This window comes from Pygocentrus nattereri, chromosome 7 (genome assembly GCF_015220715.1).
Source record: "Pygocentrus nattereri isolate fPygNat1 chromosome 7, fPygNat1.pri, whole genome shotgun sequence".
Classification (NCBI taxonomy): Eukaryota; Metazoa; Chordata; class Actinopteri; order Characiformes; family Serrasalmidae; genus Pygocentrus; species Pygocentrus nattereri.
The window spans coordinates 30,566,159-30,582,448 of NC_051217.1; the positions used below are offsets into that span (position 1 = coordinate 30,566,159).

At 39.2% G+C, this 16,290-nt stretch overlaps 1 protein-coding gene across 1 annotated transcript; it reads right to left on the reverse strand.

Moving 5' to 3' along the window:
• Nucleotides 1–4,446: 4,446 nt before the first annotated feature.
• On the reverse strand, nt 4,447–11,032 carry fam174b (family with sequence similarity 174 member B). The gene is made up of 3 exons (XM_017704230.2): nt 10,266–11,032; nt 8,922–9,053; nt 4,447–5,796 (listed from the first exon to the last, which is right to left on the reverse strand). The coding sequence occupies exons 1-3, from the start codon at nt 10,544–10,546 to the stop codon at nt 5,793–5,795; spliced, it is 417 nt and encodes a 138-aa protein (XP_017559719.1). The 5' UTR covers nt 10,547–11,032; the 3' UTR covers nt 4,447–5,792.
• Between the last annotated feature and the right edge of the window lie 5,258 nt (nt 11,033–16,290).

Below are 16,290 nucleotides of genomic sequence, written 5' to 3' on the forward strand. Positions count from 1 at the left end.
TAATAGTAAAAATTAAACACACTTGCTAATCTGAAGATTATATGATAGGGGGGCTAATGTGATTACTGTTCTACGTACTGAAAAACACTAGTCGCACAATCTTGATCTTGACAAAACCAACAGTCAGTTTTTCATGGTATTTAAGTAGCCAGGGCGTGATTTTAATCTCTTAAAAGCATCATTAGATTTGGTCAAATAAAGCAACACACATGAAACATTGATGCCAAATTAATATCTTTACTTTTTTTTAGGGGAAAATGCTATTTTCTATCTAAGATTCGATAAATTGGAAGCAAAACAAGTGTCACATTTAAAATGACTATCCAAGTACATATCCGAGTACATTGTTTTTTATAGACCCCTTCTATACAGTGCTGCATTAAATTCCATTAAACAAGACTGACTTGAGTCCTCTTTGCGACATGCAGTTGTTTAATGTTATTTGAGTTGGTTCCTGACCAGTCAGTATCAAAATATCGATAAGCTCCTGGACAAATGGTGCTGCTTTTCGTATTTATGTAACGTTAATTCATTCTACATAGCATGCACTTTCAAATGGTATGTAGCAGATTTGATCAGTCAGTAGGGGTGCAGAGCTCTGTGTGACAAGTGTTCGAATGTCTGTGCCGAGTGTCATCCTGTGCTCTTTGGTCATGGCTGAAAGGATAAGACGCTCAAATGTGTAGGCTCACTTTACAACTCCAATCCCAATGAAGTTGGGATGTTATGTAAAACATAAATAAAAAACAGAATATGATGACTTGCAAATCCTTTTCAACCTATATTCAATTGAACACACTACAAAGACAAGATATTTAATGTTCAAACGGATAAACATTATTGTTTTTTGCAAATATTCACTCATTTTGAATTTGATGCCAAACTTCCAAAGAAGTTGGGACAGTGGCAACAAAAGACTGGGAAAGTTGAGGAATGCTCAAAAAACACCTGTTTGGAAGATTCCACAGGTGAACAGGTTAATTGGAAACAGGTGAGTGTCATGATTGGGTATAAAGGGAGCATCACTGAAAGGCTCAGTGGTTCACAAGCAAGGATGGGGCGAGGTTCACCACTTTGTGAACAACTGCGTGAGCAAATAGTCCAACAGTTTAAGAACAACGTTTCTCATCATGCAATCGCAAGGAATTTAGGGATTTCATCATCTACAGTCCATAATATCATCAAAAGATTCAGAGAATCTGGAGAAACCTCTGCAAGTAAGCGGCAAGGCAGAAAATCAACATTGAATGCCCGTGACCTTCAATCCCTCAGGCGGCACTGCATTAAAAACCGACGTCATTCTGTAATGGATATTACCACATGGGCTCAGGAACACTTCAGAAAACCACTGTCAGTGAACACAGTTCGTCGCTCCATCTACAAGTGCAAGTTAAAACTCTGCCATGCAAAGTGAAAGCCATATATCAACAACACCCAGAACGCCGCCGGCTTCTCTGGGCCTGAGCTCATCTGAGATGGACTGACGCAAAGTGGAAAAGTGTCCTGTGGTCTGACGAGTCCACATTTCAAATTGTTTTTAGAAGTCATGGACGTCGTGTCCAGCAGGCCAAAGAGGAAAAGGACTGTGGATTGTTATCAGCATAAAGTTCAAAAGCCAGCATCTCTGATGGTGTGGGGGTGTGTTAGTGCCCATGGCATGGGTCACTTGCACTTCTGTGAAGGCACCATTAATGCTGAAAGGTACATACAGGGTTTGGAGCAACATATGCTGCCATTCAAGCAACGTCTTTTTCAGGGACGTCCCTGCTTATTTCAGCAAGACAATGCCAAGCCACATTCTGCATGTGTTACAACACCGTAGCTTCATAGTAAAAGAGTGCGGGTACTAGACTGGCCTGCCTGCAGTCCAGACCTGTCTCCCATTAAAAATGTGTGGTGCATTATGAAGCACAAAATACAACAATGGAGACCCTGGACTGTTGACCACCTGCAGTTGTACATCAAGCAAGAATGGGAAAGAATTCCACCTACAAAGCTTCAACAATTAGTGTCCTCAGTTCCCAAACACTTATTGAGTGTTGTTAAGAGGAAAGGTGATGTAACACAGTGGTAAACATGCCCCTGTCCCAACTTCTTTGGAATGTGTTGCAGGCATCAAATTCAAAATGTGTGAATATTTGCAAAAAACAAAGTTTATCTGTTTGAACATTAAATATCTTGTCTTTGTAGTGTATTCAACTGAATATAGGTTGAAAAGGATTTGCAAATCATTGTATTCTGTTTGTGTTTTACACAACATCCCAACTTCATTGGAATTGGGGTTGTACTAATGTACTGATAATGCAGCTAAATGCAGTGAATGTAACAAAACACTTGAGAATACAGCATTCAGAAGCAGTGCAGCATTTCATGTGTCCTCAGAATTGCATTGCCTATCAATGTACTACCGTAGTACGTATTTATAAGTAGTTAAAGGTAGTTCCCTACATATGACTGTAGGTAGAACCATCTGATAGCTTATATCACCTTATCAGAAATCCTATCAACGTTAAACTACAAAGCTGAAGTCAGCTTTTCATTCCCCAGATTCTTGTTCACATTTTCCTATTCCACCTTAAAGTCAAACAAGAAGCTGGTGGATAGGAAGCCAACTTCAGCCTTGTTTTAAAACTAGAGGTAGGAAAGTTTAATGGTCTAAATGTCCTTATCAGAAAATATTTCCAGCATTAATAGAATAATTATATTTTAATAGCCCAAATCAGCTTAACAGGGGGAAGTAGTAATATACATACTAGTCTGTGCTGAATTAAAATTCAGCAGCTAGCACAGCATAAATCGCAAACTGCTAGGTAGTTTGAACTTGGTGTGAGCTTTCCTAACAACCAGGGGTAACTCATTTTATATTGTTTATGGTTCTTAATATTTTCAACTGTAGGTAGATGAACACAGCCTTTTCACATCTTTTAATCTTTTCATGTCATGTCTTTATTTTTTGCACCAAATTATGGAGCACCAGATCAATGAGTACCAGTATGTAACCGTATCGATAAAGTCCTAACGTTACTCGTCCCGTGTACCAGCTGTATCCACCATATGCTCAGAAAAGCATATTTTGGCATCACCAGCACAATAAATAGTGATGCTGGCCACCTCTACTCAATTCATTAATTAAGGCTCTTAACAGTCTCTTCACATTGAAACACTAGTTTATCGTACTGAAACATGAAGCCAAATCTAAATAGGTACAAATGGTGATTCACTTGCTAAAAGCACCTGTTTTTGGCTTATGAGCCTTCACCAGTTGCTGGGTAACAGCTACGTCCTGTTCTTTGTTTTTGGCACACAACGAAGGTCACTAAAGCTCCTGTACAGCTCCATTTCTAGCTCTTTGTCAGTGATTAATGCTGGCAAGAGGAAGCAGCGGCATGAGCAAATCCTTCAGTCAGCTAACATATTTATTAGGATTTTTGAGGAAAAGTCCTTGGTTCACATGACAAAGACATAGTACACGGTACAAAAGTCCTGCACAGTTATACTTTCCTTTATGTTTACAATAAGCAAGGCCATGGCAGACATGGAAACAAAAAACCTTTGAAAATGCACCAGATTCAACAGATGCTATAAAGATAACTGATTATTGCAGTCACAATAGGAGAAAGGGCTGGTTTTCTGCACACACATTAATTCACATCACGACTAGGAATTCTGCCCTGAAAATCTGTCTGGAATATCAGCCCACTATGTCCATAGGCAGAAACAACACTTCTCGCTAACAGTGTGAAGTGTACGTGCCTGCAGGTCTCTCACTTTTTTTCAGGATAAATTTTCCTGTGCACACTTCCTTTACTCAGGATTACACAACACCATTGCTGAATAACACACATACCAGTGAGAAAATGGGGGGTGAAAAAAGAAAAATACATTTCTCCCATAGTCTGTCTATTTTCATAAACACAAAAAGCACAAATCTACCAAAAGGAGTTTATTTAATAAACATTTTCCAGGCCTGTGTTAGTTTAATAAAAGCAGAACACTGATTTGCTTTTTTTATTACAGTCTACTGAGGCACAGAAATGAATTCATTGGATTGTGACAGCATAAATCACTAACAATGTGCTGACCTTCTCATGCAAGTCCTTCTTATTCACCGTGGGCACAGGAGCAGCATGTCATGATTATGCACCAGTTAGCTGAATAAAGTAGATATACTTTAATGTACTGCAGTAGCATTAATCTTCTGAAATCTGCAACAAACAGTCTGAGCCAAACTGAACTTACCGGCACCCTTAATGTGTAAGTGGGGTAATTCTGATTTAAGATCAAATTTAATTGATATACCATGTTTTATAAAGCCAAAAGTAAGGGTACTGTAAATTCAGTGTCTACTATGTTAGTATGCCACAGCTCACAAATAATTTCTTTCCAAACACGTATAGCAGCAACAAAGGGAATGCCCCCCCACCCCCACCCCACCTTCACCCTAACCCCACCTTCACCCTCACATACTTTCACACAATTGTAATGCTGAAGGAGATTAGCAACCTCAGGTTACGAATGCAACAGTTTTCTTACAGTAAAAACGCACAGTTAATGGTTAGATAAATCTACAATGCTGGAAGGTTAATATATTATAGTTATTAAATCAATAATGCTTTTATCAAGTGTTGCTAAAAATAAACGATTTCTGAGCAATGACTTTCATACACTATATACAGACAATGATAAATCTTTCCAAAAAGACACTCTTAAAAAATTAACATATCTGTTTTAACAAACTATAATCAAATATGCCTATGAAAGCTTTGTCGGCCTCTGTATATCCGTCTTATATAATCTATTCTCAAAAGTAAAATATTTGGAAATAATTTGGTCATTCAAGTCATCACTTACTTATCGCTTACTTATTATTGTCGGAAGAAATCCTCGTAATCCTCTTGGGTCATTACTTTTAGTCCGTTCATCGTGAAACTTACTAACAATCTAATAGGCAACATGTATTTTCAAAATATGTCAAAAACTGAAAAACGAGGTTTTCTTCCGACGGCATCGTTATACTACATATATTGGGATAGACCTTCTGATACACTTGCGATATGGAGGTTTAGCTGATGGTTAGCTGTATACATGCATTAAAGTATTTGAAGTTGTTTGCGATCCAGTCTCAAGGGACTTAACACAAAAGAGGTCAAAGTAGGAGTTTGAAGCTGTGTCTTGCAGGAATATTGGACCACGTTCAAAACTACAAGGGAACATTCCACATCAAAGGTTTGATTTTTCTGCAGAAGAGCACTGTGAGGCTTTCAGAGACTGTGGCCATAAAAACAGAGTGCAGTAATTGGGACATTCAAGGGACGGATAATCAGTAAGGGGTGACTACAGTCCACACACGCTCACCCACACAGACATACAGCTCTTGATTTCATCACGTGGTATCCTGCAGGTGGAAAGGATCCAATTAATGTAACTTTCAGGAATGGTAAAGTCGGAAGGTTTGGGAGATCCTGGGAGAACAGAGAAAAACATCGAGAAATTGTGATTTCTTTCACTTGAGTGGACTCCTTTGATGAGCATCAGAGGACCAAAGACTCTGCCTCTGGCAAAAGTCTGAGACCAGTCAGGAACAAATCTGCTGTCAGCTTCAGTCAGACTACAACCGCTCAAATGGCCAAAATGGAAAATCACACATGGCTCACTCAGGCTAGTAAGACACAAAGTCCACAACATGTCAAAAATGGAACAAGAAGAAAGGTGGGAATCACTTGCAGATGAAATGTCCTCAATAGCGAGTGGAAAGAAACTACACAAACGATGCCAGTGTCACTGCTGTGAATTCACCTGTGAGGAGGACAAAAAAACAGACCTTTAGTTATCAAGTTTCAAGTGCAACAATAAATGCTGTTCAACTGTTTTTCAACTGCACTTCATAGCTGCTAATTAAAAAACACAATCGTTCGGCAAAAAAAAACCACAAGTCTACACAATTTCACACTTAGTCCAGATGCAATCAGCTAAGATGTGCTTGGTGTCCAAATTTTGTTTCTCTAGTGTAGACTAATGTTGACAACAAATATTAAAAGTCAATAGTCACCCAAATGTTTTCCCATAAATACATGCCCAAAACTTCTCTCGAACTACATCCAGGTCTTCATTAAGGTCGTGCAGACTTGTCGGTGTGGTTTAGTGGTATAACTGTGAACTATAAAACTGAACAAAACCATGGAGCTGAACACTGTAGGTGGCCACTTTAGTTCACAGTAAGCTGCACTCGGGCCTTAACCACACTGACAAGTCTGCGTGACTTTAATGAAGTCCTGGAAGCAGTTTCAGTGGGATGAGACGTTTTGGAGATGTATTTACCTAAAATGATTTTAGTGACTACTGACATCTAGTATTTGTTAGCCACATTAGCCTCACTGCTCCAGCAAACAAAATTTTTTTAATGTCCGCATAATTCAGTGGTTAAACTGTAACTAAAGTCGTTGCAAGTGATTTGACGCAAAATGCTCTGTTCTAGAGAAATCAACCAACTCTGATTTCTTTACAGTGATGGTGATGGGAACCAGGGGTCACAATGTCAACAACACATATAGCCATTTTATGTACTATCCGAAATCAGCAGGGTACCTACACGCCTTCTGAGTTCTATACTTTTTACACCAAAGCATTCTCAAACCTTACACAAAACAATGTCTTGGGCATCAGGCAGTGTTTTTTATTTCAGTGATGGAGCTTTTAGAGGCGTTAAACACTTCAAATGTCTGAATCCTGTCACCACCACTGTGAACAACACTGGTTTGGCAAGTTTCTCTGGAACAGAGCATTTTACATCAATCCACTTAGTTTACATTACAATTATTGAGTTATGCAGAAATTTAGAAAAATCTGTGTAATTCCCGTTTAAGCAGGGAATCGCAAAAATGTGTATCTCCAGATATTCAGACTGAGAATTCTCTGAGCTGCTCTGGGGCTGATTTTTTTTTTTTTTTTTTTTTTTTTTTTTTTCCCCCCCCTGATGAAACTCGGCTCTCTGCAAAGTTGTGAAGGTCAGGCAAACAGGACATCAGGTCTTGGTCAGAGGAAGCTGGCTCTATGTCAAAGAACAATTGAAAGGGTGGAAGGGAGAAGCCGACTGTCAACATTCCGAACAATGTCTGTGTTTCACTGTACAACTTGGGAGTCTGCTAACTCCTAATTATATTATATTAGCACGCTACTTATTGTTAGCTCGGTTTTAAAATATGTTAGTGGTATTACAGTAACAAGTAAACACGCTGTACTTGGACGTTACTTCCATGATATGTAAGCAAGAACAGGCAAGGAAATCCATCAGTACACATTTACAAGAGAATCCTATTTGAATTCCTGACTGCTATGCACTACAAATGTGTCCAGGTTGTCTACAAACCTTAACCCTGGCGATTCTTCAGAGACAGACAATAATCTCATGGTTCTGACTTATATAGTCAGTAAGTGTTATCTATCAAAGACTGATAACTAACCTTCGTAGGTCTATATAACATTAAGAATAAAGAGAGATGGGGTAAATTTTCCCACAAAAACTGGGCATTATGATAAGAACATGGCACTAATCGTTTAATATTTTGACCTTTTACATTTTGGCCACCAAAAATGCAGAGCTAGTGCCTTGGAGAGTGCCTTTTTATTAGTTTTCCCTCTTTCTGGCACTTGTAAGACTCTGTGATAGCTACTGTAATGGCCATGTGCCTATTTGTAAGTTTGAACTAAATATGTCCTTTTTCAAAGTGACACCTGACTGGGTTTTGATACTGAAGCATGTTTTTAAATTTGTAAATACAATGTGTATATATATATGATAAACATTTTTCTATAATTAATTAAATAATAATTCTTAATTTTGGCCACAAGATGAACTGGCTTGGTGGCCCAAGTGATCAAGGCAAATCCAACCCTTGCTAAATAATTTAAAAACAGGCACATATGGAAATGTACAGTGTGTTTCCAACATTACCATTCACACAAATGACTGCCTAAAGCGTTGTGTGCAAAGGTTACAAACAGCTACAATAGTTATCACTACAAAAGTCAGACAATATGATGCAAAACATAATTAAATGAAAACAATTCTATGATTTTTTTTTTTAAAACAGGGTGAGCTTTCCAACATAAATATATAAAAGTATGTGCATGAACATAAATAAGATGGGATGATGGGAGTCTTTGTCAAACATGGCTTACACATAATATAAGGACTAACATCAGAATGATAATTTCCCCACAGCAAGCTGATTGGCTCTTTCTCTTAAAGGGCGAGACTTTCTCCACAAACAGACACCCTGTTAGGTTTTACGAGCTTTCTGTTCATTTTTCAACCAGTGGCTGTCTCCTCCTTCATAATGTCTCTGGTCTTACTCTAATATACTGCTACTAGAATATCAGACCATCTTAAATTGCAAGAGTTACACTTAAATGAATATGTCCCTAATATGTATGTTTAATACAGATGTCTCTAATAATCTGGCCACTTGCCTAAAATTTAGAATAATTCTGCCTTTATTAATAACACGTCACCATCAGAAACAGCCGTGTGGGTTTATTTCCTGGAGGACATTGCTTTTGCTCAGATAATAAGCTATACGTTTTTATGCCTTTGTTCGAGTTGACTTTTGACTTTTTCATTGAATCAAATTACAATTAAATATTTCGTCACCTCCTCTTCATGTGAGCTACCACAGCTCTTTTTCTCACTTCTCTCCCAGTTCTTTTTTTCTTCTTCTGTGGTTTAATGGGTGATGATGGCCTGCCTCGACTTCCTGTAATTGGTCCAAAAGTCTATCCAAAAAAGTGCTTTCACGCTGCAGTTGAATCAAACCATGATCCAAGGCATGTTTTCACACCTGCTGTTTTGGCTCTGACCAAACAATGTTGGTGCAAAAACAGCCAAAGTTAGCATTAGAGAATTTAGCCAGCACCTTTCTCACCTGTACTTGACATCGAAAAGAGTCGAGTCGTCGTCCTCGTCATTCTCTTCGTTTAACGGCGCCATCTCCACACGCTCGGCAGGAGTTGTAATGATGTCATACTTTCTCGTTTTCCTGATCTTCTTCCCAGACCTAAGACAAATACAGAGTGTCAGCATTACTGCCATAATATTCGGGTGATGTTCAGTGGAAACACAGCACTAAACCGAACAGTTGGCTCCCTCGCACTCTAATCGCACAGGTGCACTGAGGGGATTAGGCCTATGTTTAAACAGCAACGCCCTCCATATGCTCAAAAACCATGATGATCACCAACAATGACCAGTAATGATTCATAGGTCAGGTAGAAATTTGTGTATTGGGATAAATCTGACCTCTATTTCCTAACCATTTTCTGACGCTCTTAACACCTCTTAAGGGTCTTTCCACTGTATGATCAGAGTGTCTCTGTTTACTTGTAAACTTGTACTTGTATCGTAAACCCCACTGTTCAGTTCCTCCGAGTTTTCTTCCTCTTGCTCTTGGGGACTTTTTCCTGCCCCTCTCACCCTCGCTTTTACTAGTAGTCTCTACACAGATTCCTGTAAAGCTGCTTTGGACAATAGAACTGAATTGCCCCGATCTGCTTTACTGAGAAAACATTAAGCAAGATTTGTAATAAAGACGAGTTTCCTAAAGTGCCTCCCGTTTCCTGATGGCTCAAAACTCCTGACACGTTTAAGAAAAGATGGTTCTTCAAGCGTTCTTTAGTAAAGCCAATATATAGAACCATTCCATGTTTAAGTAGCTCTCTGCATGGTGAAATGATTCTTCGGACTGATGAAGACTGCGCTGTATATGGTTGTGTATAGCACCAAAACTGGTTATTGTATGGATACAAGCTTGTCATCGCAACAACAGCAGAACCCTTTTTGGTGCGATATAGATCCTTTTTCCAAAATATTGCCTTTAGAGAACCGTGTACAATATATTCTCCATCAGTCTTTAGTTCTATAGAGAACTCATGGTTCTTAATAGAATCGTTCCCTTTACTAATGAGCCCTGATTTTTGGAGTGTAGCCTACATTCAGCACCTCGTCAGCTTAAAGGGTAAAATTAGTGAGGATTCACGTATTATGGGACATCACATAACAGTGTTAGAATAAGGGATATTAAACCAGAGCCATCATTTTGCTCAACTTTACGGTTAAAAATCATTTTAAAACATTCAATTGCGCATTTTAAAGGACATTTCTTTCGGAAATGCCCCAGCAGTCATGTGCCTCTATTACCTGATGACCCAGAACACCTGAATCCTTTCTCCTACCCTCCTACCAGGCAGCCCCCAACAAGCTTAAAGCCCACCTGTACACTTTAACGACGAGGCAGGTGATGAGCAGCACCGTCAAAACACAGATGAAAATGACAATGTTTTTGATGGTTGGAAGGTCCCTCAAGATGGTAGAAATGCGCGAGCCCACCGCGGAGTCCGTGTCGTTGTGCGTCGTGTGTTCGTCCTGTGCAGAAACCGTGGAGTTTAGCTGGGTGGTCGCTGAGGACGGGAGCGCGCGCCGCTCTCCGCCGCTGTCCCGCGCCACCACGACGAGCGCGGCCAGCAGCAAGAGAGCACGGGCTGACACGTTCATTTCCCCCCCTAACCCTCAAAATGACCGAGCAGTGGAAAGCGAAGGCGGCCTAAGCCCTGCGGTGAGGAGCGGGCAGCGCGAGTCTCCAGACGGACAGCATATGGAAGGCGCGGTGCACGTTCTCCGCTGCAGAATCCCGCGGTTTGGTCCGCTTCACCGTCGCCCATCAAAAGCCTCTCCTCTCCGTGTCTGTTTGACTGTCAGACTACAGTCCGTTTCACTGAAACGAGGTGAGGTCCGAGTGCGTCCTGTCTCGTCTCACACTCCGCCGCTAGAGGTTGTAGGACTGTGTGTCCTAGAAGAAACGTAGATGGATTATGTCCCCACCCGGATCAGTTCCGGGAGGGACCTCAGCAGGGATGTCCGACTCGTGAACCGATTCACGACTGAATCCAAGCTTTTTGGTAGAATTTGCTGATTCTGTGGAGTATTTATGTCCGTGTATAGGCTGGAGACGTTTAGCTAGAATGAATAATAATCCTTCTTAATTTAACCTGGTAGAATCCCAGATAGCAAGTATCGGTCCGCTGGCTTGATAATGTCGGCACCCCGCTGGCTCTGACGCTGATGGTCCACCCTCGGACCACCCAGATTACTGTCCTGCATACAAACTAGTTTTTAATCTCCTCAAACAGAGTTTAAACCCACACGATGCATTTTATTTAGCGAAATAAACTAAGACAAATATTGCAAACAATTGAGAGATAAAATGAATGACTAACGTTAGGCCTAATATGACAACATGTTCATGTTGATTCTTTGCCGAAACAATAAAACGCAGAAGTTAAGTAAAAATAAGTCAGTTTGACTGTGAGTGGGAAACGAGCGCTGAAATGTGGCATGGTCTAATGTTTAACCTCCAGTGGGAAACTCGGAAAATGCCGAGTGAAAAGTCAGTGGGCCACAAAGGTCCGGCCTGCTTGTATCTTGTCTGGGATCGCAACATAAAGCACAGACATTGTAAACAAGGCGAGCGGCGGTTTTCAGCTCACGGTTTCTCTCTGTAGGGCATCGTCTTTCTGTTGTTAGTGCTTTGTGGATTCGGAGTCTAACTACGTTAATCACTCGCTGAGTCGAATCTCATCGTACATGGAAAGAGATGAAAGTGAAGATGAACTTGACTCGTGCATCGATCAATCGTTGAAAAAGACGTTCGATTAATTCAAACAGACGATTGGAAAGAATCGGTTCTGTGCACTGAATCGAACTGCCCGTTGTTTAGGTAGATCAGTGGGCTGGCTGTGTCTGTTGTCACGACTACCGTTTCCGTACATGCGTTTTAGACACGGTTTTAATGTGTTCGGTTTAGAGAAAAAAATTCAGGTGAGCAAGCGAGTCTTGCACTAATTGTTGGTTTGCAATTCTCACAAAAAAGCTGTAAAATTGAACATAGACTGGAAGAGGTTTGAGGCTAACTGTTTCTGCTATTGGACAGGTTTTAAAATGCACTGTTGGAGCCTGTGGCATAGGATTAGGATCTCATGGGCCTTAGTGTGGGGAAAAGTGGATGCCTCATACTAAAATGAATGCTTTCTGTGGAATATTGGAATATATGGAAATACAGAATATATATATATATATATATATATATATATTTATATATATATATATATATATATATATATATATATATATATATATATATATATTTCTGTTTTTGACATCATTTGAAAATGCCTGTTACTCTTTACATTGTATGTAAAATTCATGACAAATGGGCCAAATTAAATGACCCAAAATGACTTGGAAAAAACTCTGGTTTCATTGACTTACATTAGAAGTACAGTAGGTTTTTTCCTTCTCCTGCAAAGTTATAATTTTGGAGATACAAGGTTTTGTTCCGACAGCAGTGATAGATTTTATATATATATATATATATATATATATATATATATATATATATATATATATGCTAAAAAAAAATAAAGGGAACGCTCAAATAAAACATCGTAGATCTGAATGAATTAAATATTCTCATTGAATACTTTGTTCTGTACAAAGTTGAATGTGCTGACAACAAAATCACACAAAAATCAATGGAAATCAAATTTATTAACCAATGGAGGCCTGGATTTGGAGTGCTCGTCAGAGATAGCCTGACTACCATTAGGTACCGAGATGAGATCCTCAGACCCCTTGTGAGACCATATGCTGGTGCGGTTGGCCCTGGGTTCCTCCTAATGCAGGACAATGCTAGACCTCATGTGGCTGGAGTGTGTCAGCAGGTCCTGCAAGATGAAGGCATTGAAGCTATGGACTGGCCCGCCCGTTCCCCAGACCTGAATCCGATTGAGCACATCTGGGACATCATGTCTCGCTCCATCCACCAACGCTACGTTGCACCACAGACTGTCCAGGAGTTGGCGGATGCTTTAGTCTAGATCTGGGAGAAGATCCCTCAGGAGACCATCCGCCACCTCATCAGGAGCATGCCCAGGCATTGTAGGGAGGTCATACAGGCACATGGAGGCCACACACAATACTGAGCCTCATTTAGACTTGTTTTAAGGACATTACATCAAAGTTGGATCAGCCTGTAGTGTGTTTTTCCACTTTAATTTTGTGTGTGACTCCAAATCCAGGCCTCCATTGGTTAATAAATTTGATTTCCATTGATGATTTTTGTGTGATTTTGTTGTCAGCACATTCAACTTTGTACAGAATAAAGTATTCAATGAGAATATTTCATTCATTCAGGTCTAGGATGTGTTATTTGTGTTATTTTGTTATTCCCTTTATTTTTTTGAGCAGTGTGTGTATGTATATGTATATATATATAATGTATATAGTATATATTTCACACACACACACCATAGATGAGATGTATTAAGAGTAAGAGAACTAGATATTTACCTGTGTAGCGTTGATGGAAGCTAACTGGTAAAGCATGTTTTTATATAATTTTTTTTTTTCGTCTTTCAAATTTTGGGAGTCATGGCTGTACATTTGTGTCAGTATCCATATGAGGGGGTCCAATAAACATCTTTATTTATAGAGTGCCTGCAAACACACCTAAAACCCTTCCACTTTCTATTCTTGTCAGGTCTTCTGGAAATAGGAAATAAGATGAGGCTGGCTTAGGCTTTACTATCCATGTGACACACTGAGTTGCTTAATTCTGTTTCTCTGTTACTTAAAGGTACATTTCTACCCGAAACTAGTATTTAACATGTTTTTTTATGTTACATACTACTCTGTAGTGCAAGATTCCACCCCTCAGCCTCATCAGGTTGACAGAAGTCATTATTTTGTATAATTTTCATGTTTGTGCCTATTAACGTTCTTTGACTACAATACCCAGCATGCATACGCAAATATACAACTCAATCACGAATACATGTAGAACCATAAAGAGGCTAAAAAACCTTCTTTTGCACTTGCTAACAATAGCTTAAAAACATCAGCTGGATGTTAAAGATTTTAAAACTTTGTTAAAGAAATAATTCACTTGAAAAATTTGTCAGCAAGCAAAGCAAAAAAGTTTCAAAAGTATCCACCCGAAAGCACTTGGTAGTCTTTCAAAACTTTTTCCACTTTCAAAATGCACCATCAAAAGGGGGTTTACTTAGTTTTTTCCTTAGTTTTTAAATGGCATTTTATAGACTACTGTGGCACCACTGTGAGAGGCCAGTTATGCTTAGCTATGCTTACAACAGATGTAGTGTTGATTATGTTCTTCACTTTGGCCGGAGTGTCCAGCCCTATTAAAGAATAGACATCAGTTGTTGTCTTGCTTCACACCAGCTAGAGTTTATCTGTTTTGATAAAGTGTAGATAATTCATGACTTTGCAGCAGATCGGAACTGAGGTCACCGAGTTAAGGAAAAAAGGGTGGAATTGTGTTGTAAGAAAGCTGCAGCTTTGTGTTAACCTGTTAAATCCTTAAAGGTCTATTTGTGGGATGTTCCTCACTCTTATTACTAAGTGCTTCTCTGTTTCATAGCAGTAACTGAATGGTTGATATGTAATATAAATGAATAATAAGGTCTTAATTACTGAAGAATATGATTGTGGGTTACAAAAATGCACTGATAAACGTGTCACTAGCGTACAGTATACAACACAGTTTCTCAGGACATCCAATAGTAATGCTGTGATTTAGATAAACTAATATTACCTGGCCAGTGTCTTAATAATATGACACGGTTTGTTTTGACTACACTGTTTTATTCTGTTTTCTTCTCTCGAAAGACTAGCTTATTACACTAAAGAACATTAACCAAGACTCATCGCACAACAAACAAGACTCATCGTACCAAAATGCACCACAGAGCGCCACAGGAAATCATTCTTACCTGTGGCCATCAAACTCTATAACTCCTCCCTCAGTGTGTGATTCACAAAACTCAATACCAAACTGTTCATATGTGCAATAACAACAATTGTGTGTGCAATAACTCAGAGGGACACTAACTTAATTTAAATAATTTAAATAATTGAACTGCTTTATACTACATGTTTCATATTTACTATCACAGTCAACACCACTTTACTATATTCATAAGAACTTAAATCTCATGTACATATTGCAAATTTCTCTATCTTTGTTTTAAATTATTCAAGTGTTTGTTCTTTTACATAAACGGCTGCAACTGTAACAACTGCAATTTCCCTCTGGGATCAATAAAGGAATCTGAATCTGAATCTAACCAGACAGAAATGGCCTGAAGTTTTTATGAATTTTTACCTTATTTTCCAAAACAAAACTAATGTATAAAAATGTCTTTTCAACATTAATTAGGAAAGGTATTGATGGGGAAAACTTTTTTTTAAACGTTGTCTTTTTTAATGCCTAGAGAACTAAAGAGGACAAAGTTACACAGTGCTTTGTAATTCAGTAGCAGCACTTTAAAAGGAATTCTGAGAGCAACCTGTAACCAGTGGAGAGATGCCAAAAAGAGAAGAACGTAACGAAATAAAGCACTTGGCCTATAAAACGAGCCTACTGTCTGGCCAACTTTTAAAGATGACTTGAATTTAGGCACTCATGATTCTGACCACTCTGTCTAGTTATGTATTTGCCAGAAAGAACCAAATATCTCAGCCTTTAACCTTTAAAATACCAGTCATATTATTCAATAACTACATAGACTATAATGCAAACTTGGCTAGGCTATTCCTAAGGTATAGAAATACATAATAAAATTTTAACCATTCATGTGGGATTTTTATGGGTCATACATTACATGGCCAAAATTTTACAGACACCCCTCCTAATCAAGACGAAGACTGAACTGGCAGTAGAACAGGTCATAATGAAGAGCTCCACCTCTAAAGTCATCAAACAATCGTCTGTCCTGGTCACAGCACTCTCTACCAAGTTCTGAACTGCATTTAGATGCAGCATCAGCACAAATGCGTGAAAAGTTTGCCGGGATCCTCGTGGATTGGGTTTCCATGCCGACGGTGGAGGCTGAGCAGCTGCACACCTAAGAAGAAGCCTAAGAACACCATGTACCAGGTGTCAGCTGGAGTCGTGTAAAGCACACCACTACTGGACTGGAGCAGTGGAAATGCACTCTCCAGAGAGTTGAATCGTGCTTCACCATCTGGCACCATCTGATGCACAAATCTGTGTTTGGCAGATTCAGGAGAATGCTGCTTAAAGGAATGCATTTGTACCAACTGTGGAAAAATTGGTGGAAGGAGATGATAGTCAGAGGACCGTTACTCCCAGTAAAGAGAATTCTTAATACTGTATCACATTTGTGAAAATTGTATTCTTCCAATATCAAGGTCATTTC

Bases quoted from the DNA above. Each gene is read 5' to 3' on its own strand.
- fam174b (XM_017704230.2), bottom strand. From the start codon at position 10,546: ATGAACGTGTCAGCCCGTGCTCTCTTGCTGCTGGCCGCGCTCGTCGTG. The intron at 9,054-10,265 runs GTGGGCTTTAAG...TATTTGTCTTAG, and splicing joins CTCGTCGTTAAAGTGTACAG to GTCTGGGAAGAAGATCAGGA.